This window comes from Acanthopagrus latus, chromosome 8, assembly GCF_904848185.1.
Source record: "Acanthopagrus latus isolate v.2019 chromosome 8, fAcaLat1.1, whole genome shotgun sequence".
In the NCBI taxonomy this organism is placed as follows: domain Eukaryota; kingdom Metazoa; phylum Chordata; class Actinopteri; order Spariformes; family Sparidae; genus Acanthopagrus; species Acanthopagrus latus.
The window spans coordinates 30,634,661-30,661,154 of record NC_051046.1 but is presented as its reverse complement, the minus strand read 5'-3'; the positions used below and the strand labels follow the sequence as shown (position 1 = coordinate 30,661,154).

The following is a 26,494-nucleotide window of genomic DNA, read 5'->3' as shown; positions in this document are numbered from 1 at the left end:
CTTAAAAAGGAAAATGTCCAGGTTGCGTTTCTCCAAGAAACCCATTTGAATGAGGAGGAGCACAAAAAATATCTCAGGGAGTGGGTCGGACAGGTATATTTTACATCTTATTCTACAAACAAGAGGGGTGCAATTATATTAGTCCATCGATTGTTGCCATTTATAGCTAAAGATAGTTATAAAGATACAGATGGAAGGATAGTTCTAGTAAAAGGAGAGCTATATGGAGAATCAGTATTGTTAGGAAATGTTTATGCCCCTAATGTCTATGACGAGGACTTCTTTGGCTTCCTAATCAGCAAAATTGCTGAAATGGACTGTACAAATATGATAATTGGAGGTGACTTTAACTGTTATCTCTCTCCCTGCTTAGATAAAGACCCCCCTCAGAAGGATCAGTCAAAATCTGGCAGAGCACTGCAAAATTTCCTTGAGATACTGAACTTGTTAGATGGTTGGAGATACACGAATCCTAATAACAAAAATTACACATTTTATTCTCCACCTCACTTGTCATTCTCCCGAATTGATTATATATTTATATCTGAACACCTAGCCCATTTAGTCGAACAGTCTAAAATTGGATCCATTGCCCTCTCAGACCATGCTCCTGTCACTCTGGAAATGCAACCTCTTAGGCCCGCAGAGCGATCGTTCTCTTGGAAAATTAATGCATCACTGTTTCATGACGATAACTTTATCAAGTTTTTGGAAACACAGACAGACCTCTATTTAGAAGTAAATGATCGCAATGACTCTGATCCAAGACTGGTGTGGGAAGCGTATAAAGCCTACATGCGAGGCATGATTATATCATACTCCAGCAAGAAGAAAAAAGAACGCACTCAGGAGCAATCACAAATTGAAATTGAAATTAAAAAATTAGAGGAAGATTTTCGCAGATCCAAATCGGATGGGGTACTTAAAGAGTTAAAAGAAACAAGATTACGGCTGACTAATTTATTGACAAAGAAGGCTGAGTCTGATATTCTGTTTGCTAGACAAAGAATGTTTGAATTTGGAAATAAGCCCAATAAGTTTTTAGCCCATCTTGCAAGAAACTCTCCCCAAAAAGCATTTATTACTGCAATATCTGATGAGGACCAAATACGTCAAACAAATAATAAAAAGATTAATGAATGTTTTCAAAAATTTTATGAAACGTTGTATACCTCAGAACTGGACAATGATACACTTACCAATAGTAATTTTTTAGATGGCTTACAGATGCCTCAGCTAACAGATGAACGAGCTAAACTACTGGAAGGACCTGTTACAATAACAGAAATTGATAAAGCAATCTCCACACTACAGTCAGATAAAAGTCCGGGGGCTGATGGATTCTGTGCTCAGTTTTACAAAAAGATGAAAAACAAAATTAACAAACTACTACAACGTGTGTTCAACAAATCCTTTGAAGAGGGTGAACTCCCAAAAACTATGTATTTAGCTCATATTATAGTTATCCCCAAAAAAGGGAAGGATCCAGAACTATGTACCTCTTATCGCCCCATTAGCCTACTTGGAGTGGATGTTAAAATACTGTCAAAAATTGTAGCTAACCGACTAGGAAAAGTGGTGACTGATATAGTCAATGCAGACCAAACAGGGTTCATAGGAGGACGTACTTCATCAAACAACACAAGACGCTTAATTAACATTATTCATTATCTTAACTTTCATCAAACTCCAAGTGCTATAGTAACGATGGATGCGGAAAAAGCCTTTGATCGTATTGAGCGAAAATACATGTTTGAAGTGTTGGGAAGATTTGGCTTTAAATCAGATTTTGTTCGATGGGTACAGCTTTTATACAAAAATCCCTTCGCCTCAGTTTTAACAAATGGTCTAATTTCTACCCAGTTCCAGCTTAACAGAGGCACAGCTCAGGGGTCACCATTATCACCTCTGTTGTTTTCTTTAGCTATAGAGCCATTAGCAATTGCTGTCCGGCAAACCTCCAATATTAAAGGAACTGTGATAGGAACAACACAACACAAAATTTTGCTGTATGCTGATGATATCCTCCTGACATTAACAGACCCACAAAACTCAATACCTGCGCTAATTAATTGTGTCATAGAGTTTGGTCAAATTTCTGGATACAAGGTTAATTTTACAAAATCTGAAATAATGCCTATCGGTTTCTCATATGAGTGTGAACCTGATTTCGTAAAACCTTTCCGCTGGGCACCAGATGGATTCATATACCTGGGGGTTAAGATAACACCTAAAATTAGTCAACTTTATGCTGAAAATGTTAACCCTATGGTAAAACACATTAAAGATAAGATGTCGAGCTGGAGAGGGCTTCCTGTGACCTTCCTTGGCAGAGTCAATCTTATCAAGATGGTAATTCTCCCCAAAATTGTTTACCCGTTATCAATGCTCTTCATATTTTTGAAGAGAAACAACATTAAAGATATAAATAAAGCTCTCTCTGACTTTATATGGGCTGGCAGGAAGCCTAAAATTAAGTTGGATATTTTACAGTTGCCAAAAGAGCAAGGTGGATGGGGACTCCCCAACATTACAAAGTATACAATTTCAATGCAAGCCAGAATTATCTCTATATGGGCGAATGCTAATCTGAAGCCGCCATGGTTTGAAATTGAAGCAACCTTCTCCAAACCGTACTCTCCTGTCAACTTACTTGATAAATGCAGGAGTGAATTACCAATTATGGCGAAAGACAATTTTTTAATCACTAATGTGTGTAGTACGTGGAATCTGTTACGGAAATTATTTGGGACTAAAAATAAATTGAGTAGCTTAACAACATTGACTGGCAATCCTGAATTGACCAGTGGCGGTGCTGGATCCAACTTTCAGAACTGGAATGAAGCAGGAATTTACCATATTCATGACCTTTGGGATAGGGGAAAATTTAAGTCATTTGAATCGTTACAGACTACATACAAACTACAAACAAAAGAATTTTACAAATACCTCCAGGTCAGACATTACGTGCACAGTAAAATGGATACTCTTAATCTTCCAGATGACTTTAATTTATTAGAGACAACTCTTTTAGATTGTCAGAAAAAAGGTCACTTTGTCTCCAAATTTTATTCTAGATTGCAAAGGTTGCAAACAGACAGACTATCATTCCTACGGAAATTATGGGAGACCCAGTTGGAAACAACGATAAACATTGAAAGATGGGAGGAGATTCTACTTTTACCCTCGAAAATATCCATATGCAACAGATTCAGAGAAATGCAATATAATGTTCTACACAATGTGTTTATATCTCCATACATGTATAGTAAATATACAGCAGGGGCCTCCCCAAACTGCCCAAAATGTAAGACTATGTTAGGGACAAGATTTCACTGCCTCTGGGAATGTGAGAAAATTCAACGGTTCTGGCAATCTGTATGTGATGAGATTAATGTGATAATTGAGCGGCAACTACAACCCAATCCAATGCTGTGTCTGTTGGGATATGTCCCTGAATCCCTAAGATCACATAAGAACACTATACACTTCCTGCTTATGTTGGGCCGAAAGGCCGTTATGAACAAATGGGTAGGAGATGAATCTCCATCAATACATATGTGGAAGTCTTTGATATCTGACTATATCTCTTTGGAAAGACTAAGATTTCGGATAAAAGGTCAGAATGACGTGTTTACAGCAGAGTTTGATAAAGTGTTGGAGTACCTGGAAACCTAGACTGTGATTGCTGCTGTTAATGTATTTTGGATCTGCTACATATTATAAATTGTGTATACTGTACTGGACTGCCTTAATGTTTGAAAATGTTCAATAAAAAGAATGTTCAAAAAAAAAAAAAAAAAAAAAAAAAAAAAACTGAATACATGCCCAAAAGTTCAAAGTCTTCTGACTCTTTCAAAGTTGGAATGGTGTCTCTAGCTCAAAGCATGAGGGACAAGGAGAGTCGATGAGTTTTGAAGAGGATTTCAAGATTCCCCTATTTACTTTTCATTCACAAAAATTAGACTGCGACCAGAGTGCCACCTATTGGCTGATTTGCACCAAATTTTACACAGACCATCATTAGGCCATACCACACAAACATGAACATTCATGTGATAATCAGACAGTATTTTGTAAAGATATGCAAGATTGTCTGTTTTCAACACAATGAGCAAGAAATTGTTGCTTTATATTTCGGGCGTTTTATGGACTATCAAACTCTTGATAACTTTTTGTCAGGAGGGTCCACAGATGCTTCATGCAAATTTTGGTGCAAATCCATCAAATCGCTTAGGAGGAGTTCGAAAAAGTATGTTTTCGTTTTGTCCTGATTTTGCTAATGGAAAATTACACCCAAAATGGGCATGGCCTACATCACACAATTCAACTGAATTCAGGGAACACGTAGATATTTGCTTTAACAATGTGCGACATATTATGTAGGAGTTATGGGCCAAAATTGTTTTTTGCATTGAAAAGAGCGCTACCTGCTGGTCATTTTTGGTGTGTGAGTTACAGAGGCCATTCCATAGCAACTCTATGAATTTCATTTCATTTCAAGTGTTATGGTGTGGGCACTGTGCCAAATATTAAATTAGACAGTCACCAGAGTGCCACCTAGTGGCGGATCGGTAAACCCTTTGTCAGCTGTCCTTAGGAGGGCACTGACAATAACTGTAAAAGGTTTGCATTAATCCAATGAACTGATGTGGAGATATAAAACACTTCAATTTAAAGAGCGCCACCTTGTGGTCATCGCCTAAAATTTTGTACAGGGCCTCAAGGGTCGATAGGGAAGTAGTAACTGGAGTTTCATGTCATTAGACCACACCAATGTGGAGATATGCAACACTTCCTGTTTGGAATTAAATCTGCAGGAAGTTGTTATTTAATAACTTGAGTATTGTTTGGCCTATCAAAATTCTTTTAATAGCTTTTTGTTAGGCGGGTCCACAGATACTGTGCGCCCAGTTTGGTGCAAAGCATACGCATCCCCTTGGCTCCTCTGGCTTGGCCCACTAAAAATCCTTACAATTACAATAGGGTTCCAAGCACCACTGGTCCTGGGAAACGCGTTCCCTCAGCCCTTCGGGCTTGACCCCCTAATAATATGTAAATTTGTGATATGAACTAATTGTGGCACAACACATACCATTTTATTAATGGGCTAATGAAATGACTGAGAATATTTACTTATCATCTTGGAAATAAATTAATAAATATTTCCACGTACCCCCTGTAATGTGTTTCCTGGTGGGGAACCACTGATATAAGCCATATTCCCCCCCGTAAATTCTCAAAATTTTGCAAACCTACTTTTTACAAACTCCACCCGGAAAAATTCATAGATTTGCACGAAAATTTGCACACAGCATCTGTGAACTCTCCTAATGAAACTTCTTAAAAGAATTTTGATATTCCAATGAATACTCAAGTTATTAAATAACAACTTCCTGTAGAAGAACAGTGGTACACACCATTGTGGAGATATGCAACAATGACATGAAACTCAGGTTACTACTTCTACTCCTGACAAAAAAAAATAAAAGAATTGTGATAGTCCAAAAAACACCCCAAATATAAAACAACAATTTCTGGCACATTTTGGTCAAACAGACAGTCCTGCATATCTTGACGAAATACAGTCCCATTATCACAAAACTTTTGCTAATTGTGTTCCATGGCAATGGTTTGTGCAAAACTAAGTGCGAATTGGCCAATAGGTGGCGCTTTGATTGACTGCCTTCACTTTTGATTGTACATTCAGGCTTTTTCCACCAGAGGGCAGTGCTGCCTTGTTAATGAATACAGGACAAACCTCTGTTTCAGAGTCTGTGGGGTCACACTGTGTAGTACTCTCATTATTTGTTCTTTACGTAGATTGCAGGTAGTTCTTCTGACTTCAGCTGACTTATTTATCGGCAGGAGCAGGCCACGAAATTATAAAGGAACAACTTCCTCAATGGAAGGTGTTGAATGTGCAAGCCTCAAGACGCATGAAATGCAATGCGCTTCTCAATAGTCTAGATTCTGATCTGGACAAAACTTCACATTTGATAGGAGTCCAGTTCTGAACATAGGCCAATATACAACCATAGTCAAAGCATCCGAAACACGGACCGACGCCCCGACAGCAGCATGCCCCCGTTCATTGTTGCTTGCAGCTTCATTTAAATCTGCTTTACTTTTTCCATCATCAGTACATTACAGTCTTGATTAGTGATTTGTTCAAAATATTGCCTTTTTTTGCTCCACATAATTCTATAACGAGAGGGCTGTTAAAGTCACAGACCAATATGCAGTGTGAGTAGCCTTGAGTATTTAGTAGAAGTAAATCTTAAAGGTCCCATATTATACTTTTTTTCATCAATTTCACACAGCTGTCAGCGGTCCAAAAGCTCTGTATTCGATATGCATTGCCCCAAACCCATCCCTGGTCATGAATTTCAGCTGTCTGAAAGTCACTCTACAGAGCTCTATTCAGAGCAATCTGTTTCTGTGCCTGCACCTTTAAATGCTGATGAGCTCCATCGGTCACTGCCTACTTGGAGAGCCCTCCCTGCTGCATCACTCTCAGGGAGAGAATGCCCCTTGCGTTAGCAGTAGCATGCGCATGTTTACGGTGGATATATATATGTATCGCTATGGCTTGCGGAGATTATTTCGTTCAACCATACCAGTTTGACCCAGAATCGAACCCAGAAGGAGAGGCTCCTGAAGAAGCACAGACTCTGTGGCTGCGGCAGGACGTTTCAGAATGGTAAGTGGGTCTGTATAATGTTTGTTCGTATGTGTTGTTACAGTTACTACAATGTAGCTAATGGCTAACACCTAGCGAAAGCTGTGGTTGCCTCCAACTAAGTCTCCAAACTCTTGGACACTGTTTGTATAGTCTCTGTCTCCAATCTGCACGTTTCCAGTCTTTTTACGGTGACAACCAAGCTCCATCATAATCTTATTAACACTAAACCCGCTTCACACGCCATTGCATAGCGGATCAAAGTGGAGCTAACTAGTTAGCCGATTTCCAGCTGACTTCACCAGACTCGTAGGCAACGATAAATACTATTAAACCGGGGTGACACTTTTCGGTACCTCGGGTGCAGTTCCTGGTTCCGGTATGGTTGGGACTGATCCTTTTACGAGGGTCAGTGTCGAGGCAAAGCCAGCTTTGTACTGACCCTCATTACTGAAGCAGTCCAATGTGAAGCAATTAGCACACACACAAGCTAACAGGAGCCGTAGCCGGCATGTTGTCTTATAATATGAAACGCAACCGATGTCTCTTCTGTTGCTCTGCAGCTGGGACAGAATATAGGCACTTATGATGATTTTTACAACTAACAACAGAGCTATTTGCATGTCTAGCTTCGAGCAATGACAGGTGAAACACTGCTGTCACACTGCTGGACACACTGAAGTTCACCTCGGGGATGAACGCCCCCTCTCAGATATCTCCTATCACAGCGTAGAGGAGGTCGGCCTATGATAATGACTCCTTTCATTATGTAACGAAAGGAGCAGAATCTGAACAGCCTGTAGGAGCCGTGTTACCAGTGGGTGGGCTGCAGAGACCATGCAGGAATCGCTTGTTTTCCTGATTCTGAGAGTTGGCAGGCTCAGGGAGGACCAGCTTGTATATGTAGAGACCAGAGAAAACGTGTTTTTTTATGATATAGGACCTTTAACAATACCATCATTATTTGTTGAAACATTCTGTATCAGAAACACTGTAGATATCGTTCAATATAATATAGTAAGGATAATATTGATGGTAGCTGCTTTGTCACTTTGTATGACATTCTCATGCAGACCCAAAGATGAATAACATATAACACATATAACAGCTAATAGGTCCAAACTACCACTGTATCACAGCTTGTTATAGATTATATGACAAGTATTTATGCCAAACCAACTTTGAAGAACCATTTAAAATCAAAAACTTTATTCAAACCAACTGATAGTGTCATTCCTATCATCTCCAAAGTCAAGCAGACAACAGTGTCTCACCTTTCTTCTTGATCTTGGTGGGTTTAGGTGGTTTCATGTTACCCACCACTTTCTCGGCATTGACCTCTGACAGAAGGCCCTCCTGCTGTTCTTCTTCAAAATCATAGACACTGACATCCATGTCCTTATCTCCTTCGGCATAACGCAGACGACTTTTTTTACCCTGGACAAACAGCAGGTCATGTATATTAAATGAAGGCACCTCTGGCAATCGATTGTACAAGTCCAGTTAAAATACAGGGAAGAGCAGGGATGTAAATGTATTGTGTAAAAAAGTGAGAGCTACATTTTAAAAACAAAAAACAACAGTGTAATATAATTTAATCATCTGACAAAGTACTGCTCCAAACGCTTAAATAAATATGAAAAAATGTTAAATGTTAAAATTGTTTAATAAACTGAATCAATTGGACACAGACATTGTATCGTTACGATGTTATATCTGTCTGATTGATACTCTAAGTGGCCCAATTGTTTCTTTATTTTTTATTAGTGTTTTAGTATTTAGTATCTCCGTATTACTAACATATAGAACAAATCTCAATGTTTACAATAATTTCCAGGTAGAAAGGCCCTGTGTCAGGCACTATCTTGCATACAGTATATTTTCAAACATTTGAAAATCAGCACAGTCCATGAAATAAGCACACTGAAAATGTCAGACAGGTCGCATCACTGTGTTTCAGTGCTTCTTTAAATGTTACAGTTACACCTGAAAATGACAACATAAATTAAAAAAGGCCAATTTGACATATCTCCACAATGCTAATTAGCGCAATATGTTGGTTAGTCTATTGTTTTTGCTTTATTTTTTTTCCAAAAAAAGAATACATTCATTACAGGATTCCAAGTGATATATATTTTAAATATAGGAAAGGAGAAAAGCTAGCGCGATCATAAATGACAGCTAAACATGGGATTCTCCCCATAGTCTTTCTATTTTCATTTGGCTATGGTGCTGTGATAAAGCAATTAAACACTGCACCAAAGTGTTGCTGAGAGAGGGAGTGGATGAATTACACAAGTGATAAAAATAGTCATATAAAAAATAGTCAATAGTCAAGAGGCGTTTGCTGATGAGTGAGATGTTTGCATGCCTGGAAGAGTCTCACATCCTCAGTAACAATGAGATTGATACATCACTTTCTTACCTTTTTGGTCTTCTTGATGGTTCCAGATGGGGGCTGATAGTCCGGGTCTTTAACCCAATTTGGGTCATCATTTGAAGGCCGAATGGGCTCATCCTCACCTTCTTCTAGCAGCTGGTTCCCCACCTCTTCATCCTCCTCCTCCTCTTCAGGATGGGCATCACCTCCCTCCTCCTCCTGCTCCACCGTCTCCACCTCCCCATTGGCACCAACCTTGACTACCTACAGATCAAATCCATTTATTCTTTAGTCAATTTTATCAATATAGACAAATCATTGTTTGTGCAAGGCTCCAGACTAACTTATTTTGCTAGGAGCACGATGGCCCCTAACCAAATATTTCTAGGAGCACAATCAATCAATCAATCAATCAATCAATCAATCAATCAATCAATCAATCTGTACACCGTGAAACAATTACATTGATATTTATAAACACTGCTCTTTCTTTGCAGGTCTTGTTGGCCTTTGTATTTGTTAAAGGGTAGTTCGTCCTTGGCAATGAAAAAGGTTGTGTTAAACTTAAATATTAATTTGGCCTTCTCAGTGCACTAATCAACAGCCTCTTACTGTGGAGTTGCATTTTCACTGGCATACAGGTCACTGTGTTTGATCAGTATGTTGTGTTTTAACTGTGTAATGCCAGCATTACCTGCACATTTCGTGTTCCTGCATGTTGCGAGTATCGACTGCAAAATGTGCAGTTGATGGACCTTAACTAGTCAACTTTGCGCACCCATTTTTCATGTAAACAGTATCTTCTGCCCTTTTTCGCCACAGTTAGGATTTGACTCTGGCACACTACTGGGCTTATCAGGACAAAAACAACTCTGATATTCCACCAGATACGTGTCCGGTGTGTTACTGCTCCGATCCGGTTTAGCAGTACTGCAGTTACAGGCATGTATTTTAAAAACAACAACACGAAGTGTTCCCGACCGAAGGATTAGTAGAAGAGCTTGTATTTGTCTTTTTTTTTAGATTTGTGTGCTGGTGCCAACACGGAGTTTTATTTTGAAAAGTAACCGACAGTTATATTGCTGTTTCTGTGCATGACTTCAAGTCTGCTCTGTGCTAAATTCAGCTAAATTGCTGCGTCGTAAACCTAACGATAATCCCGAAGGCGTAGAACCCTTCTAAAGTTGTGCCGGTTTATAATTTTTTGTCATCTGCCACTTGAGCTCAAATTCCAGTGAACTGGAATGGGCAAGAATGGGCACTTGAAACTTGGCCCAATGGTTGGAAATGATGTGCATCAACTTTTATTAACATACGAGCCCAGTCAGCCAGATGGTGGCGCTGTAATTAAGGATTAAAAATGCATTTTTGGGAAAGTGCCCCTCACACCGTAAGTCTGACTGACTTGAAATTTGACACACAGTTCGATGTGCTCTACAAAAAAGCCAATTGGACCATGAAGCTCAACCTGACTAGATTTTTAGTTGCTAGATACTAATTTGCATGATGTGAAAAACAGTAAAATGAATAGAAAGATTGACTCTATCAATATCTTTTTGGTATACGGCATCAGGGAATGAAAAGACAAATTGACCAAAGACCAATGTATTTTTGCAGTGGGCGGGGCTCAGAAATGATTGGCCATAACTCCCACACCCTTTGCCCTATCATCACAAAACTGATGTGGGTAGGTCCACGTGTTGAGCTCAACCTATAGGGGACGCTACAAATGCTACACATGCGTATCTCAAAGACCATCACACGGAAATTCACCAAATTTGTTATGCATGCTCTGGGGCGAGTATTAACTAATATCTTGAGTGCCATGTTGACAGGTGAAAGCCTTTTCGTCATTAACCATCATTGTTTGCGTTTTATTAATTTATGGCAAGCTCGAAGGACCCAGAGACACGAAACATGGTACAATGAGTATAAATTACATTACATTCACCTGAAATTGCTCCATACACGTTCTCTGGATAGTCCTCTACAAAAAGACTCTTGCACCATTAAATCCGCTATTACAGATTTTTTTATATTCATTATTATGAGTAGTATTGCTTTTATTATTATTATTATTATTATTATTATTATTATTATTATTATTATTATTATCATCATCATTATCATCATCATCATCACCATTATTATTGTGATGAATCATATCTTTACACTACGCTACAGTGGCCACCTCAGCATGCTAGTGCTGCAGTTCTACTCTTCCTTAGGAAAACCTTTAGTGTATTTCACTGTTACATGTGAGAGAAAAAAAATTAGAGAGTGTAAATTTGAAAAATGATTTTGGTGTACATGTGAGTTCTTGGTTTGCAAAATACATGGCTTTACTAAGCTCAAACTCTTCCTCCCTCTTTCTCTTTAGCAAAGGTCAGAGTACTGAATGACTTACTGGCTGAAAAAGAAGTGTATTTTTTTGTATGTATTTTGATTGAATGTCTCTAGAGGTCAGTGTTAGCTAATTACACTCTATAATACATTCAGACCATTGGGGTGTCACGCCATGGCCCATGTGTCAAGTGTTTTGAGCTTTAACAGCCTCCCTGATCAGTTCACTGAAAGGTAAGGCTGCTATATTGTTACCAGCATGCTGGTCCTACTCATGATTGATCCACATCCAACCAGGACGCGAAGCAGATCATTACTGTGCGTTTTAAATTGGAGTGTGTTCCCTCTGTAGCATTTAACCATGATCAATAACAAGCCCAACTACTGACCCATTCTACCCTGCCAGAGTAGGTTAAGCATGCTGGTCCGACAGTGATGGTCAGCATCCACAGTTATGTTTTAAAGGTCCCATATTATGGAAAAAACACGTTTTCTCTGGTCTCTACATATATAAACTGGCTCTCCTTGAGGCTGCCAACTCCCTGAACAAGTAAAACAAGTGATTCTTGCATGGTCTCTGCAGCCCACCCACTGGTAAAACGGTGCTCCAACTGGCTGTTCAGAATCTGCTCCTGTTGTTACGTAATGAAAGAAGAGATGTTCATAGGCTGGCCTCCTCTATGCCATGATAGGAGATATCTAAGAGTGGGGCGTTCATCCCCGAGGTGAAGTTCGGTGTGTCCAGTGATAAGATAGCAGTGTTTTGAAATGTCGCCACTGAGAGCTAGACACGCAAATTGCTCTGTTGTTGGTTGTAAAAAAAACAACATAAGTGCCTATATTCTGTCCCAGCTACAGAACAACAGAAGAGACAGTGGTTGCATTTAATTTTTTGTGTGTGTGCTAACCACTTCACATCGGACTGCTTCAGTAACAAGGGTCAGTACAAAGCTGGCTTTGCGGTTTGATTGTATTTACAGCTGCCTATGAGTCTGGTGAAGTCAGCTTGAAATTAGCTAACTAGTTATCTCTGCTGCAGTCTGCTATGCAATGGTGTTTCAAGCGAGTTTAATGTTAATAATATTACGATGGAGCTTGGTTGTCACAGTAAAAAGTCTGGAAACGTGCAGACTGGAGACAGAGGTGATGCAAACAGTGTTCTAGAGTTTGGAGACTGTGCTGGAGACAAACACAGCTTTCACTAGCTGTTAACCATCAGCTACATGGCAGTAACTGTAACAACACATATGAATAAACGAACATTATTCAGACACACTAACCATTGTGAAACATCCTGCTGCAGCCACAGAGTCTGTATTTCTACAGGAGCCTCTCCTTCTGGGTCAAACTGGTATGGTTGAACGAAAGCATCTCCACGAGCCATAGAGATACATGCATCCACCATAACATTAGCGCATGCTACTGCTAGCATAAGAGGCATCGTCTTCCTGAGAGGGGCGTATAGCAGGCAAGGCTCTCCAAGTAGGCACTGACAAAAGGAGCTCATTAGCATTTAAAGGTGCAGGCACAGAAACAGCCTTTGCTCAGTAGAGCTCAGTAGAGCCCACTTGAGTGACTTTTAGACAGCTGAAATTCATGACCACGGATGGGGTTGGGGCAATACATATCGTATACAGTGTTGCTGGACTTCTGACAGCTGTGTGAAATTGATGAACAGTATAATATGGGACCTTTAACTAGTGTATAATGCAAAACTGATTCATGCCGCTCCTCTTATTTGAGCAGCTTATGTGACTAGCCACTGCAAGATGACTTTGGGTTGTGTTTCTCCAAAAGTTGAATTTGTTTTACTTCTTTGCAGTAGCACAGAAATACAATAATCTTATGGGTAGATACGACAAATTCACTATATTTGTGGCATAATAAACTGCCTTTATTTTCTTTGTGCATTTGCGATTGTAATTTAGTGTAAATCTATCACAGTGCTCTAAGAGGGCAGAAAAGGCAGTAAAAAGGTTTTTTTTTTTAAATGCAGTCACTCCTTAGTGATATGCGTCTGAGTTTAAGCCTGACCAATGACTGTTGCTGTTTGTGTACCTGGAAGCCCTCAGGTAGTGGCAGGGTGTGACAGATGACTGGGTCGCCATCCTTTGGCATAGCAGTAGTGTCTACGAAGGTGCCTTGCTGCAAGGCCTCCACAGTGGTGGCAGAAACAGGTACCTGTACCAGCTGGAGCTCCCCCAGACCCAGAGCTGCCTGCTCCTCCATGTTTACCACCTGAGGACAGAGAGAACCCTGAGTCCAGAGATCATGTTCACAGAATTTATGGGGTATCTATTAAGCCATCTGCGAACATAACTTTTCGAAGGCTTACATGCGGCCTAAGTCTGGACTTCCCACAAAAAGGGATTAAAGGTGAAATTACTTGATGTAGCCATGATGTCAAAACAGCACATACCTGTAGTGTAATGATTTGAGTCTGATCCACTGTTGTCACAGTTGCTTGGTGAGCAGCACCTGCTACCCCTCCGACAACACCCACTGTAGTTGATGATCCCCCTACTGCAGCATCGATCACCTAGACATTTTAGGATAAGCAAGACACACTGTGAAATGACAGAGGACACCAAACATGCATTAAAACAACAGTGACAGCACAAATGAGATTTTCAGTTTGATTTTTTTTAACACCAGACCATGTGAAAAAGTTGAATGATTATGATGATTATGTCTTAAGACCATATCAGGAGCCATATTTCCCCCAAAAATGCACATCATGTGTCAGATTTTAAGATTTCTTCATCAGCAATATATCTAAACCATTTTAAAGTAAACTCCTACATTTGAACTAACACTCTCTTTTCAAAAGCCTGGACTGCATATAAAAGAGGAAAAAAGAAATTATACAGAGGAAATATATACTGTGAGCTCCAGCAAGTGCTATAGCTCTTCTATGGAAAAATCCAGTCACACACTGTACTCATCCAAGTAATCTTGCTATAGCCGGCAGCTTTAGGCCATGCTGAGAGGCCAGGTTGAGTGTGTGCGCGTAGCACTTGACATGAAGAAAGCCGGCTAAATGTGCAGCCAAATGTTCCTGAGTCCTGTATTCTCCACAACACTATAGGGCTGCAGGTCTTTGCAAATGAAGTGATTGATTTAGTTATGCGTTATGTTTTTTCAGAACTGCTGGGTAGTTTGCACAATGCTGCTTGACTGTCTGCTGGCTTGCTGCTGCATATCATTTGGCTGTTAGCTCTGCATTTACCTCAGGATAGCATCTTGCCAGGTGGACAGTGAGGTTTGAGTCATGTTTTCACAGTAGGCAACGCATGACATGTTAAGCTCTGCTTTTCCAAAAAAACCACAATGTGACCATACTTTGGCAGGGTTTCTGCAGGTTCAAAGTCAAATTTAAGAAAAGACCCTTTAAAAACCATTTTGAACTAAATTTAAGACCTATACGAAGTCTGAAAAAGTAAGGAGAAATGCAGTCGCAGAATTACTTCAAAAAATAACCACATTTATTGCCATTCACAGATCAGCTCAAACAATGAAGAATGAACTGAGTGTGTGTCAGGGTTGTTATACTTTTAAATTTTACATTAGTTTTTATTTTGATTTAGTTTTTCAGTTTTTTTTTTTTAGTAAATATAATTTTTATTTAGGAATTTAATTTGATTAACTATAATAACCCTGGTATGTGTGTGTGCGCGCACACACACACACACACACACACACACAGTGTTCAAAATCGAAAGCACCTCCACTTTCAACGTTGGAGTTGGGCCAAAGATGGATTGAATGTCGCTTGACTGCGAAGCGGCAGAGGCAGTGCAGAATTCGGATCGCGCAGAACTGGATGAAGACCAGGAACTGGTGACAAAGGCATACAGAAGTGTGTGATTACGTGAATTCCCTTGAGACTTTTAGAAGCTAACTGGTGTTTTTCCAATTTTGTGTGTGACACCAGTGCTTTCACACTGAGTGTACCCAATCTGACGGTCCTCTGACAGATTCTGCTGTTGAAGTCTTTCCGGAACTGGCGAAGTGTACGCCCATAAATTCAAACCGCACTGTTGGCAGATACTTCAGACAGAAGAACACAAGGAGCTAACTGTGAATCTCATTTCCTCCAAACAAAAAAAACAAAAAAGGTGACAAAAGCGGTGACTGAATGTACATATTCAAAAACAAACTAAATGTAATTTAAGACCATTATGCAAAATATGGAAATATTTAAGACTTTTTAAGGCCTAAAATTGAGATTGTCAAATTTAAGACTTTAAGACAGAAACCCTGTTTTGACTTAAAATGAAATGGATTTTTTATCTCCACGCATTTTGCAAGTTATCTGCCATTCTTTTTACGTTTTTTTTCCGCAAACCGATATGACGTCACGTTACTAGGTAGTTGAAGAAAAACATTTCGCCCTCTGCTGATGAAAAGAGGTAACTTCTTTCCACCTTGGCTTATAAACATGGACTAAAGTGAATGATGAATGATGTTTGAACAAAAAAAAATTTTTAAATGGTGATAGTTATGTGAATCAATGTTTTCTCCCATCCCCAATCATGTCACATTTAGTAAAAAGCTCTAAACACTGAGCTTACCTCAGTTTTCATCTGCAAGAGGGTGGGATCCAGTGAGTCCATAACCATCATTTCAACTCCTGCTCCACCTTCAACACCAACCCCCACCCCAGCTTCCATCAGCTGCTGCTGGGCCTGAGAGGCTGCTACCCCATGACCTGAGACACAACATTGTCAGACCACAATTTCCACAAAACTGTGATACTTCTATGTGCTCGTTTTACAAATGGACTGTGGGAATATATTCATGTTCAGTTTATAGAAACCTTGTTCCAGGACAACTCCAGCTTGTCTCTCAACCACTCCTCCAGCCTCTGCAGCTTGTTGGAGGAGGTCAGCTACCATGGCATCCTGGCTGTGAACAGCCTGGATGGAGGGAAAGTCTTTGGTGGGGACCTCCACCACCCCTACACCCTCTGTTGGCCCTCTGTCCATGATGGGTAGGAACTGAAATATGGCGTGAAACAAACATATTCTAGCAGTGATTTAAATCACACCCCATCCATTGCTTAGTCACATAGAACTTCACACCATTGTGCTAAACTTCTGGCTACAAATATAGAGATTGAGATGTTTTGGCTTGATTTTTTTTAGCTGTCAGCTGGTTTTATTGGCCTTTATATGGTTTTATTGATAGGACAGTGTAAGAGATGACAGAAATTGGATGAGAGAGGGGGGATGGCATGCAGAAAAAGGGCCATATGTCAGACTTGACCAACTGCAGTTTGGATAGACTCTCTGTACATGGGTTGTGTGCTCTACCCAACTGAGCTACTGGGGTGCGCCAGTATGCTTATGGTCAGGGTAACTTTAATAACTTTATATAATGGTGAGCAGTTTAATCACCAGCAAAGTATCAAATTTTGTAAGTTTTTCATATGTTTGTAGTGTCATTATGAGAACCACGGTTTCAGGATTTAATTCTAGAATAAATGTGTGTATTGAGGTTTATATCTTGTGTAACTGCACAGCCTCCCACTGAACATTGACCCAGGATCTAATCCAGACTGTATTGGTCAAATTCTCCAATTCTCTTGGTGGTTCCCAGCAGGATTAAACACCAAAAATTTATATCCTTAACTTCACTATATAGACTTTTCCTCCAAAAAAAAGAAAATGTTGGCTTAGGCTTGTATGGTCTGCACCTGCTCAATGCACATACTACTGAATCCACCAGCTGCAAGTTGACTGTCATGGCTTAGTTCTTCTCTACATTCAACTGATATGAATCTTTATCTCCTTTGACATACAGTTACGACTCAACACAGACCAAGAGTGACACATTTCAAACAACCCCTTGGTCATCTGTTGACAGTTAACCACTAGTGTTACCTGGAAGAGCAATGAAAAATTGGCTGCTATCATGATTTCTGTGGGCTGGGCTGCAGGGTTAAGACACAGGTGATCTCCCTTTTGCTTTGCTGCTGAAAGCCCTGAACTTTGCTGAATCAAATATCTGCTACCTCACTGTCCCTGTCAATCTGAAGGAGGGAAGAGTCAAATGTTACACAGCTACACTTATTTTTTCCTTTTATGGACAGTAACTTAACGAGCATACGCATTTCTGACCGTGTAAGCAGTTTTGTTCAAAACACTTGCACTCACCTGAGGCTTTGGGTTGATATTTGACAGTAAACCTGTTGGGATGAAAAATGGATAGATCATTATAGGCTGACTGGCAGATGCATTCACTTGTCTTTCATTAGAGCTTCAGCACAGCCACCTGGGAGTACGCTGCCATGAGGCGGTGTACTTGGTCTGTAAAAATGTTTGGGTGGGTCATGTGGGTCAAGTGGCATCCACGGGAACGCCAGAACTCCAGGTCTCTCCACAGAACATTGTATTGCAATTTACCAATCACTTGAATTGTAAGTGGTTTTAATGTTGTGGCTAATCTGTGTTTAACATAACGCACAGCCAATATGGTTTCAATTGTTGACATGCGGTATTGATTATGATATTTTCTAATGTGTATGGAAATGAAAATTGCATAATGCTGCTAAATACACTTGTGGTCTTCAATATAAAACATTTGTTTCATTCAAAGTAAATTTAATAATACCATTATACAGACAATCCCCATAATTTTGTTCACTAAAATCATGACCTAAAATGTTTATATCTGTGCATATCTACTGCAACTTCAGAGTCACCAACAGTGTGGGAAACTCAACATGCACTGCTATATTGCGAGAGGTTTCTAACTAGAATTAGACCAATATATTGAATGACATCAGTTCTAACCTCCCCAAAGTTTGAGTCCTGGCCTCAAATATACTGTGCACACATGTTCATATAAGTTGTTATCCAAGTCTTCTCCCTACAGCTTTACAAATGATGATAGACAGAACATGCTTTGAAATTGTATCTGGACATTTCACAAGCTCAGAATACCATTAGCCCTTACCGTGACCACTGCTAAACTCCCTGGTGACATTATTGATCTGAAAACTGTGTAGGTCACTGAGTACAACTATTCGAATATATTTCTTTTAAACCAGTATATACCACTTACAGAAACATGACTCATATTTTGGATGAGGTGGCTTTTAACATCAACAACCAAAGTACATAATCTGATGGATAATGAGTGCACGTACTTCAGAAATCACTGATTTCGCTTATTTCATGCATTATTAGAATGCGTGTGAAACAGCTGTAAAAGCATGATTGTGACAGGTTCTCATATCAATATTCGCTTATTTCTTTGTCTTTCTTTGGGTGGAAGCTGAGCGCTGTCAATGGGCCTACATACAAGTACAAAATTACGGTACGACAAATGTTACCACAACATGGCAAAGACAGTGAGCACCCAGCCTGGCAGCTGTCGCCTCCTTGTGCAGCATTTATAAAGCGGTATTTTTGTAGCTCTCCAGGCCGAATCGTAGAGGGAGCTCTCTGCCATAATATATATCTGTGGCTATGATGCTCTAGGTGGGCTTAGAATAAGAGACAAGCGGGCGACCGGTGCAACAACAACTGCCAATTCCGACCAACGCGCGATCACAGGAAAGAAGAAGAATACAATAATCGACGATGGAAGATGGCTGATTTTGGGAGAACACAGATCGTGTATTTGGTTTCGGTGAATCAGTGGCTAACGTTACTGCTTTACTAGCAAGGTTTTTCGGTGAATGCTTCGTCATCATCTCTTCCTCTCTTCAGCGCTAGCCTGGATGTCAATATACAGTTTCTGCATTTGTAACATTACTTGACTCGCTGGAATGCTAACCGAACTGCCGTAAATTTCAATAATATGCGATGTGGTAGCTACCATTTACTTAGATACTACTTGATCTAGTTACTTATGGAGACTCCGTCGCTCCCGACCCTTAAAGACATAGTGAATGCGTTGGGTAGGGAAGGGCCTTAACTTTCAGCTAAACTAGCCAACTGCTGGCCAGCAGATTTTCATCGAATCTGCTATATTTTAGCGTTATGTAACCCGCTTAGACTCGGGAGTGACATCTGAGTAAACTGTGACTCGGTTACTTGTTTGAAATCCCACAGGAATGTTACACTGGGAGTATGAATGTTTGTGTTGCACTGGGCGTAGCGTTATATTAACGCAAACAAGCTAATGTTAGCAAGAACTTAAACCCGCCAGTTTCCATGTCGTCAAGGCTGTAAAGACGGGAAACAAAGAAGCGAGAAAATGGACGCCTTGGCCTAAACTCTCCAACCAAATCGTCGAGGTATTCGTAACTTATTCTCGATGATATTTTCACAAATACACGTTAAAAACAGCAGGTGGTGTGTACATTTATTAGAACTTCGCTTATTTAAACGTATTTTGACGGGTTTTTCAATAACGATAGAGGGAGACAAACACTCTCCGACGAGCTGCCCGGACCCAGAGCCCCATCGTGACACCTAGAGGCCGATTAAAGATCCTGCAAACTCCCCCCGATCAGAAAAGTAGTGATACTTTACCTCTTTTTATGTGTTTCTCTTCCAGTTTAACTCAGCCGAAAGCAGAGAGTCTGTACTTCTAAGTTTAACAGGCTGATGAGAACTGTAGGCTTCTTCGCAGTTTGTTTTAATCCCTCTCCCGCTTTAGCAGAGTAGCCTCTGCCACAAAATGGCAGTTGGGAGCTCAGTGCGCCTGTGCGGCCGCTGGGGGGTGGTGTCGAAGCTGCTGCAGACACCCTGATTGGCCAGGAGGGGCGCCCCGTTGGAATACGTTGAAGCCCATTTATTACAATGTTGGGAACAGGGTGGCTTTCATGACCCTCGGAGACGTGAGCTTTACCTTCAAAGAATAACCCCGTGTTGTCCAAGTCCATATAGAGAATAAGCACAACAAGCACAACTTGGCAAGGAATTTTGTGTTCACTTAAAACATTCACTTTAAATGCTGTGCATCTGTTAAATGCCATTGCCTGGTAATTATGGTTTGTTGTTAATAATTTGATTTCCTGTATAGCAAAGTCACATGAATCAGTCACAGAGTACATGTGTTCATACTGAGTGCAGTAAATGAGCAGGAATAAATCAAGTCCACATAAATCTTTGTTGACAATGCTTTAATTTGCTTTGAATGTTCAATCATTTATGTCCATCAGTTTTTGATCCCTCAAAGACCCCTCCCTTATGATCCTCCTGGTCTGAACATGTATGCTAAAAGGTATTAAATGCTTTCAATATGGCATCCAAACTTTAATAAATGTACTGAATGCAGCATACACTATGTCCTGTGAAAAATGGTACTATACATTGATGTTCTGAAGTGCCCACTTTGGGCAGCCAAAGTTACTAAAGGTCTGTTTACATGAAGTGACACTCATGAAGTGAATGTCAACAAAAAAAAAATGCCACTACCCGTTATGAAACTGTCAGCCCAATAAATCAAACATGTTTGATAAGGACAATGTGCTGCTGCAGCTACTGCTTGTGTCCTCTGTGGTAGTGTACTCACCACTGTAAATTCTGCAAGTTGAGAGAATAGCAGGACAGGTTTTAGTCAGAATATTTGTGTGTTATTTGTATTTGTTTGAGCAGCCCCCAAAATAATCAGCAAACACAAAGGCACATGAGGCAATCTTTAAACACATTTTCAATCGTTTATATATCAGAATGCCTGGAAATATATTTTAGAAAAGAAAGAAAAAAAACACTTTGTTTCCAATGATGCGCCATTTATGAAGATTGTGGAAAAAAAAATATACTATATATATATATATATATATATATATATATATATATATATATATATATATTGCACTGCAGTGGTTTTCCACTGCTTCACACTCTATTTATTCTTAATTAAAGCGTCATCCATTTATCATTGCATCGCTCTTACTATCAAACCTTGAGGCACTTAAACACATATGCCTTACGGATACAGAGGTATAGCTGCAAATTGCGGTCCTATTGATACTAATAGTGGTAAATGCATTGAATACAGTGGTAGCCATCATATATACAAACAGTGAGTCCCAGTATGTGACATCAGTCCTTTATTCCAGTGGCACTACAGCCTATTGCTTCTAATATGCTGTATTTAAGAACTAAATACCACATTGAATGCAGTATACAACTAGCTGGTTAGCTAGTTGTCTGACTACCCTCATCTCAACACAACAGTACATTAGTGATCCATTATTTTCTCCAATATGCATCCGAGATCCATAGAAGAACATTATGTCTATGTGGGAAAAAAAATCAGGTCTGAGATGAACACCTGAATACTAAATCTATGATTAAGTTCATAGAAATAAAAAGTCTGAATTCTTTAATCTCAAATATCTGCCCAAATTCTGATAATTTTTTATTTTAATTTTAACATAAACATCATAATTCAGACTTTCCTTCCTCATAACTATTATATATTTATATACCACAGCCCTAATCCTGTTTTTAGATGGTTATATCCTTAAAAGCACAGCTACAATGTACTACTGATTTATTTTGCATAACAGATGTGTTATTAAGAACATCAGAGTCTAAGGGAATTAAACAGGGATGGCACGTTGTAAATTATGGAGCATTACCTCCTGACTGAAAATTTAATCTCATGATGGATCACCAGGAAAAGTTAGCTAATCACCTTAATTGTCACAGTTGATCCTGAGGGGGACATGGATGTCTGAACAAAATTTCATGGATTCATTTGTTACTTTCAGTCAAGACCAGAGATGGACTGACTGACCACCACTTCGATCACTAGAGCCCCATGGGAAGCATGGCTGCTAATTACAAATAATTTCCAGTTAGTACCAATTTCTCTGTCAACATTTATACATTGTGTTACATTGTAGTATTTGTATATTCTATGAGTTTAGTACACGTCAATATACTACTGACATAGAAATATTGTAGCCAACCATCATCAAGCTGAAGTGACTATCCTGTAACAGTGCTCAGGAATCTAAAATACCACACCATGATTTGGAATGGGATGATAATTGCATTCACCGAAGAAAAAAAATAAAACAGAGACATTAACTCTTAGCTGTGCTCAGTATTTCATAATTTCGTGATCAGTATCCATATAATTATGTAAGAATATCTCAAAATAATGATAACTGTTTCCTAGTTATAAGGGTAAAAATTTAATTACAAGGACTTCTTTCATAATTACAGCTCTTGTAATTATGAATTCATTAGTCACAATGATAGCATCTCATACATGATTCAATATTGAGTCATCAATATAAAATGCATATCTTGTTACAGTATTATGAGGTCAATAATAACAAAATGAGGTCTTCACTGTTTTTCTTTGGTGAATGTAATATGTTCGCTCTGGAAATTGGTCAGCAGCATTGTCAAAACTCAAAGGATTTCTTTCCAGCAAATTACATAAACATGTAAAGACATTTTAAAAATATAACAAGTGTTGAGGATGCCAATTTTTTCACAGGAGATATAAAGGTGATTCTTAATCATTCTAAAAGCAAGAAATCTTTTAGGTTTGAGGTTACAAGTGAACTGATCCCAGACCCAGATGGACCAATCTCTCTCTACTCTGTAATCTCAGTCCCCCACAGCCTGTCTGTGACAGTACTGCAAATATTCAGTGACTCCAACAGAATGCCAGCCATTTACAGCACGTATGTCAGTGGCACAGTTAAGTGGTGTCATTCACTGAATCAAATTAATTGGTTGAATGACTGAAAATAAACTGTTAAAACAATAAAAATGCATCTCATAAAGTATACATTTACAAATTAAGAATCTAAAATAAAAACAATTTACACTCTCAGAATATTGAATTCCAGTGGCATATAGTTATGTTCTATGTATTTTTCATAAAGAATGAATTGTGTCATAATTGTTGAAAAGTAATGGCACTGAATTGCTTAAACTGTTCTCTGTGCAGAGGAAAATATTCTCCATCATTTCTATGCTTTATATAGAACCACAGTGTGATTGTGATTGTGTGATGTTTTTTTCACTGTAACCTGCTGCCAACAAATAGGCAACATTGAACATAAAGGCATATGGGAAAGGGAATGAAAGCTTTCGTTTTCATCTTTTAAAGTGGAGGACATTTCACAGCTAATAAGCCAGTATGAGTAGTGGTACAGATTTTGGATGGAAACCAAATGTTTTTTTGTTGTTGTATTTTTCGGTCATCAGTGTGAGTCGACCAGTTGAAACATGGTGCTGCAGCTGTTTGAGCTGCTGAATCTACAGTGTCCTTCCTTCATCAGCTACAATGTGTCACCCCGGGCAACACAAGGCAGTACAATACAATAACAAAGCCCTAAGACCTGTATACAGGACACTCATCAGCCTCTCAATCGTGATTTTGATGCTCTCTGTGTTGAAACATGCATGATGTTCCTCTCAGCAGGAACACATATGGGATTGCTCTCAAAGATAAAGGTCTTCAAGAAGTATTCCACATTAGTTCAGCATGTTTTACATGTTGTGGTCTCTGCTGTGCTACCACCTGAAGCATAATATGACTTGTGAATGAATTTTAGCATGAAACAAAGACTTAAATAACCCATCTCTCAAGACTTCAGTGTGCATCTGAACCCCCTTTGCATTGGAAATTTCAAAGGTCGTCAGTTTGACACACACTTTTCTGTCAAGCTCTCCTTTGTCTTTCTTCTACTGACTTCTGTCACTTTTTGTACTAAAAAACAACTGCAACACCTTGAATGTCTTTGAGGAGAAAGTGTCGTAAAGTGTGTAATGTCATGCCTGTTTTGGGGAGAGATCAGGGATGCAGACAGGAGGCGGCTGTGTCTGCATGCGTTCTACTAGCAATTCGAAGCAAACAGCAATAATCACACCTTTAGCTGTAGACAGAGGGCACACTGTACAAACTACATGTGCTGTAGTTTCTCTACAGTTTGATGGCAGTCATGTATCTCCAACAAAGGAACAATGATTATAGCAGCCAACTGTAGTAATAAGTCAAATAAGACCATTTTGACAAGTCCAAACCTACCATTTAACCCCAAACCTCAGAAAACGGTCACTAATGATTTCATCATTTCAATTATCAGATGGTAGTCCCCGCAGCGATAAAGAACATTCCAAACAATAAGCCCAGTAAGTTTGAGAGCAAACAAATATTTTCCTTTTAAATAAGATAATAGGTAGAGTTTTTATGCCATGTTTAAGTGCGCCGTGACTTCCTCTACAGATTCAGCTCACTCTGAAGTGCACTGCTCACTGGCAGGAGGACTTAAGTCTGGTCTTTTGTTTCTTATGCTATTTAACTTTTTTCAAAGACTAGTAATTACATATCATGGTTTGCAAGTACTCACAACAGTGAGACCATCAATTGAAGGATTTTGCATGGGAACTGCTTTATTTTTTTGGTCTCGATCTTGATCTGGTTTCATTTAGACTAAGCTTTGAATCAATCTCAGAACCACTCAGACCTTAAAGTCTTCACTGGTCATGACTACAGCCCTGGTGCAAGTACCACAGGCATGTAACCATAGTCATCTAGCAAAAGTAGGCCAGCGGCTATAGTAAAGGCAGAGCTGGGTGATACCTTGTAAGAACCATCATTGATAAATGGTAAATTAACTGTAATTCAAATAGTTAGTAGACATTAAAACACATAATCGAAAGCTTTATAAATGAAGACCTTGTCTTGTTGTAAATAATGTGTAATGATGATGTTCAGAATACTATTAATGGTGTTAATGTTAATAGTGACTGAAAAATGGTAAGTTTACCAACAAACATTTTTTGGCTGATAGTTATAAAGTTACAGCTGATGTGTATAAACCTTTACAAGCCCTTTATATTTCTACTAAATAGTTTAAAATGCATTTCAGTTTCATTATTCCATTTTCAACAATTAAATAACGATTAACTAAAGTTCAATTAACTATAAATTAAACATTTAGTAACGATGGTCATTATAAAGTGTAACGTAATTGGAAAAGTCATTTACTGTCATACTGTTGATTTTTTTCAGGAATGTCACATGACAGTGAGCTGTCTGTATAGAGCTGGACGGTACAACACGCATTTGGGCTCCAAAATGGACACAGCAATATCATTAGGAAAAGTTTTATATAACGGTAGGGATAGTATGTTGCTGTAACTATATGTGTGTACTATGTTACCAGTCTGAACACTGATTCAGAGTCAGAAACATCATTCTGCAGATTTTTGTGCATTTAGTTGGCTATGACATGGAATCAATAAAGTGAATTTGAATAGATTTTTAGACTTTTGCTAATCAGCTTACTCACACTGGACAGGACTGACATGGCAAAGAGTCATTAGCTGTATGTGACACAGGCAACGCCGACTTGTTCTTCCAGGTCCTTGTAACTCCTCTGCATCCTCTTCCCTCAGTGTCCATTTCATCCTTCTGCTTCTCCCTCTACCCATCATTAGTTAAAGCTTGCTCACATTATAGATTCATTCCAGCTTCTTAACAGTCCAACTGGTTTTCTCAGAGTAGTTAGCACAGGTTTATAAACAGGTTGTGTTTGTAGCTTAATAACTTAAAATATTTGCCCAGTATTAAGTAGAATTGCTGTCCTAGATGTGAGTATCATGGCAACTTGTCTGACAGTGTATATACTGCTTATCATAGAATCTATATCATGTTTACCTGCATACATGGTGAGCATGCACAACCTTGATATTGGGTTGCTAATTTTCTGCTGTTGTTCCCACCCAATGTGTGTGTGTTGGGGGGGGGGGGGTCTGTAGTGTTAGAAAGCTGTGCTGGCCATGCTTCCTGGTGCAAAGAGTCTTGGTATGCTGTCCTGAGACGTCTCCACGTGTCTGTGGGCCATCTTCCCCTCCTCGCCTGCCCCACACAATTAATGGAAGAAAAACACAAAGATGGAGAAAATTAATGAAAGCATTAACATTTAACATTAACATTTGTGTTTTACAAAGAGGCAGAAAATAAGAAGATGCTTATTTCTGCCTTAGTCATTGTCTTACGCCATGAATGAATGGAATAAAAAAAATAACATTCAAGGATGAAAAATACAGAAAAGTAACAGTTTGAGAAAATATACAGTATAGAGTGCATTATGTGTGGTGACATTGATACATATCCAGGCAATTCTAATATACCCACTACTTCACTTTGGC

General features: G+C 39.2%; 2 protein-coding genes and 1 long non-coding RNA gene across 6 annotated transcripts in view; all 3 read right to left on the bottom strand.

Moving 5' to 3' along the window:
• Window positions 1-20,335, bottom strand: part of LOC119024942 (transcriptional repressor CTCF-like) — a 32,029-nt gene extending 11,694 nt beyond the window's left edge. The window contains exons 1-9 of one of the 2 annotated variants that reach the window (XM_037108189.1): window positions 19,892-20,335; window positions 17,564-17,595; window positions 17,291-17,439; window positions 16,225-16,405; window positions 15,980-16,116; window positions 13,825-13,944; window positions 13,464-13,643; window positions 9,108-9,326; window positions 7,957-8,119 (exon numbers count right to left, since the gene is read on the bottom strand). In XM_037108189.1, coding sequence (XP_036964084.1) covers window positions 7,957-8,119; window positions 9,108-9,326; window positions 13,464-13,643; window positions 13,825-13,944; window positions 15,980-16,116; window positions 16,225-16,405; window positions 17,291-17,323 — 1,033 coding nt within the window. In that variant the 5' untranslated portion in view covers window positions 17,324-17,439; window positions 17,564-17,595; window positions 19,892-20,335. The remainder of the gene's footprint in view (window positions 1-7,956; window positions 8,120-9,107; window positions 9,327-13,463; window positions 13,644-13,824; window positions 13,945-15,979; window positions 16,117-16,224; window positions 16,406-17,290; window positions 17,440-17,563; window positions 17,596-19,891) is intronic. The other variant, XM_037108190.1, reaches the window with a different exon arrangement.
• On the bottom strand, window positions 14,869-15,968 carry LOC119024945. Its single transcript, XR_005076654.1, has 2 exons — window positions 15,360-15,968; window positions 14,869-15,242 (listed from the first exon to the last, which is right to left on the bottom strand). It is a non-coding gene; the product is annotated as an uncharacterized LOC119024945 (long non-coding RNA).
• A 1,065-nt stretch (window positions 20,336-21,400) lies between the features above and the next one.
• The window catches only part of ripor1 (RHO family interacting cell polarization regulator 1), a 134,432-nt gene continuing 129,338 nt past the window's right edge, over window positions 21,401-26,494 (bottom strand). For all 3 annotated transcript variants that reach the window (XM_037108187.1, XM_037108186.1, XM_037108188.1), the window contains one exon: window positions 21,401-26,201. In XM_037108187.1, coding sequence (XP_036964082.1) covers window positions 26,104-26,201 — 98 coding nt within the window. In that variant the 3' untranslated portion in view covers window positions 21,401-26,103. The remainder of the gene's footprint in view (window positions 26,202-26,494) is intronic.